This window comes from Colobus angolensis, unplaced genomic scaffold, assembly GCF_000951035.1.
Source record: "Colobus angolensis palliatus isolate OR3802 unplaced genomic scaffold, Cang.pa_1.0 Scaffold114, whole genome shotgun sequence".
NCBI lineage: Eukaryota > Metazoa > Chordata > Mammalia > Primates > Cercopithecidae > Colobus > Colobus angolensis.
Window position 1 is genome coordinate 1,911,655 of NW_012112475.1, and position 2,181 is coordinate 1,913,835.

Genomic DNA, 2,181 nt, shown 5'->3' on the forward strand with positions numbered 1-2,181 from the left:
TATGTATGTATTTGTTTATTTATTTTGAGATGGAGTTTCGCTCTTGTTGCCCAGGCTGGAGTGCAGTGGCGCGATCTCGGCTCACCGCAACCTCCGTCTCCCGGGTTCAAGCAATTACACCTTGCCCAGCCTATTTATTATTTATTTATTTATCTATTTATTTATTTGTTTTTGACATGGAGTCTTGCTTTGTCTCCCAGGCTGGGATGCAAAAAGTTTACCGTTTTTGTTTTTATTTATTTATTTATTTTTTGAGACGGAGTCTTGCTCTGTCGCCCAGGCTGGAGTGCAGTGGCTGGATCTCAGCTCACTGCAAGCCACTGCACTCCAGCCTGGGCCACAGAGCGAGACTCCGTCTCAAAAAAAAAAAAAAAAAGAAAAAGAAAAAAGAAAACTTTCCAACAACAGTCCCAGAGCCTTGCTTATATTTTCTAGTTTCTTTTTTTCTTTTTTCCTCAGCTCACTGCAAGCTCCGCCTCCCAGGTTCCTGGGACTATACAGACGCCCGCCACCATGCTCAGCTGATTTTTTACGTTTTTAGTAGAGCCAGGATGGTCTTGATCTTCTGACCTCGTGATCCGCCCGCCTTGGCCTCCCAAAGTGCTGGGATTACAGGTGTGAGCCACCACGCCCGGCTATATTTTCTAGTTTCAAAACATTTGTTTGTCACTTTCTCTCTTAAAAGCTCCCTTAAGGAGATGGAAGACACTTTTGTTATGCTATGTCAACTGGTGGCTACAAGAGCTTTGGCTTAGGGTGTGACTACTTACAGCTGGGCTTTCTGACCGAGTCCTGGTTTCCCGGAAGAGCTTTGGCATCACTGGGGTGTCAGAGCCATCCCCATCTTCCCCGTCGCCATCACCTGTCAAGTCCTGTATAAGAAAACACGATGAACATGAAGAAGGCCCCAGGGTATCAGCAAGTCAAAGAAACAAGGCAACTGCAAGACTGACCACCTGTGTCTCACAGGGAGACCCGGTCACTTATCACAACACACTGCATATGGGTGCAGACACAGGCCAACCACGAGAGATGCCCCGGAAGCAATGCCATGAAACCTGCACCATGGCATTAAGGCTTCCTCGTGCAGGTCTCACACCTCACACCAAAACCCAACATAAGCCAAACACAAATGCTGAAGCAGTGAGCAGCTAGGTCTGGCTGGAGTGCTAAGTACTTGCCTTCACTCACCAACTATGTGGCTTTGAGTCCATTTCTCTCATTTTAAAATTGGAAGAACAGTACTTCCCTCATAGCACAACAGGGTTACATCAAGAATCAAATAATATGCCAAGTGTGGTGGCTCATACCTATAATCCCAACACTTTGGGAGGCTGGGGCAGACTGAGGTCATAAGTTTGAGACCAGTCCGGCCAAGATGGTGAAATCCCGTCTCTACTAAGAACACAAAAATTAGGCCGGGTGTGTAATCCCAGCACTTCGGGAGGCCGAGACGAGTGGATCACCTGAGGTCAGGAGTTCAAGACCAGCCTCGCCAACATAGCGAAACCCTGTCTCCACTAAAGATACAAAAATTAGCAGGGCATGGTGGCGTGTGCCTATAATTCCAGCTACTCATACTACTCATACTCAGGAGGCTGAGGCAGGAGAATCGCTTAAACCTGGGAGGTGGAGGTTGCAGTGAGCCAAGATCATGACATTGCACTCCAGTGAGACTCTGTCTCAAAACAAAACAAAACAAACAAACAAAAAGAAATGTGTAGGCAAGAGATTTCCCTACTGTTACTGGTAACTAGCTATCAGAAAAAAAACAGCAGTGCTGAGCCTGTGATCCTGCAGCTGCCCTAATTCCTCCCAGGGCTTGGATTCCTCACATTTTCAGTCCCCTCAGTAGGTTGGCCACCACCGAGAATGGAAGCTGAGGGTGAGTTTTCATTGCTCAGGACTTTTTTGACTGACACTGGCTCTGAGCAAAAACCAACCCAACTGACAAACTCTACTACGAATAATTAGGAAAAAGACGGTGTCAGTAAAGGAAGGAACACAAAACATGATGGAAAAGATCCAACCTTGGAAAAGTAAATGAAGTAGAAAGCTTGATAATGTAGCAAGTCTTAAAAGATATAATTGTTGCCGGGCGCGGTGGCTCAAGCCTGTAATCCCAGCACGTTGGGAGGCCGAGACGGGCGGATCACGAGGTCAGGAGATCGAGACCATCCT

At 46.9% G+C, this 2,181-nt stretch overlaps 1 protein-coding gene across 5 annotated transcripts in view; it reads right to left on the reverse strand.

Annotated features, from left to right (window-relative positions):
• DNMT3B (DNA (cytosine-5-)-methyltransferase 3 beta) overlaps nt 1-2,181 on the reverse strand; it is a 30,948-nt gene that overhangs the window by 24,759 nt on the left and 4,008 nt on the right. For 4 of the 5 annotated variants that reach the window (XM_011959747.1, XM_011959766.1, XM_011959757.1 and 1 more), the window contains one exon: nt 771-872. The exons of the other annotated variant lie outside the window; for it this stretch is intronic. In XM_011959747.1, the coding sequence (XP_011815137.1) occupies nt 771-872 (102 nt within the window). The remainder of the gene's footprint in view (nt 1-770; nt 873-2,181) is intronic. 5 annotated transcript variants of the gene reach the window in all.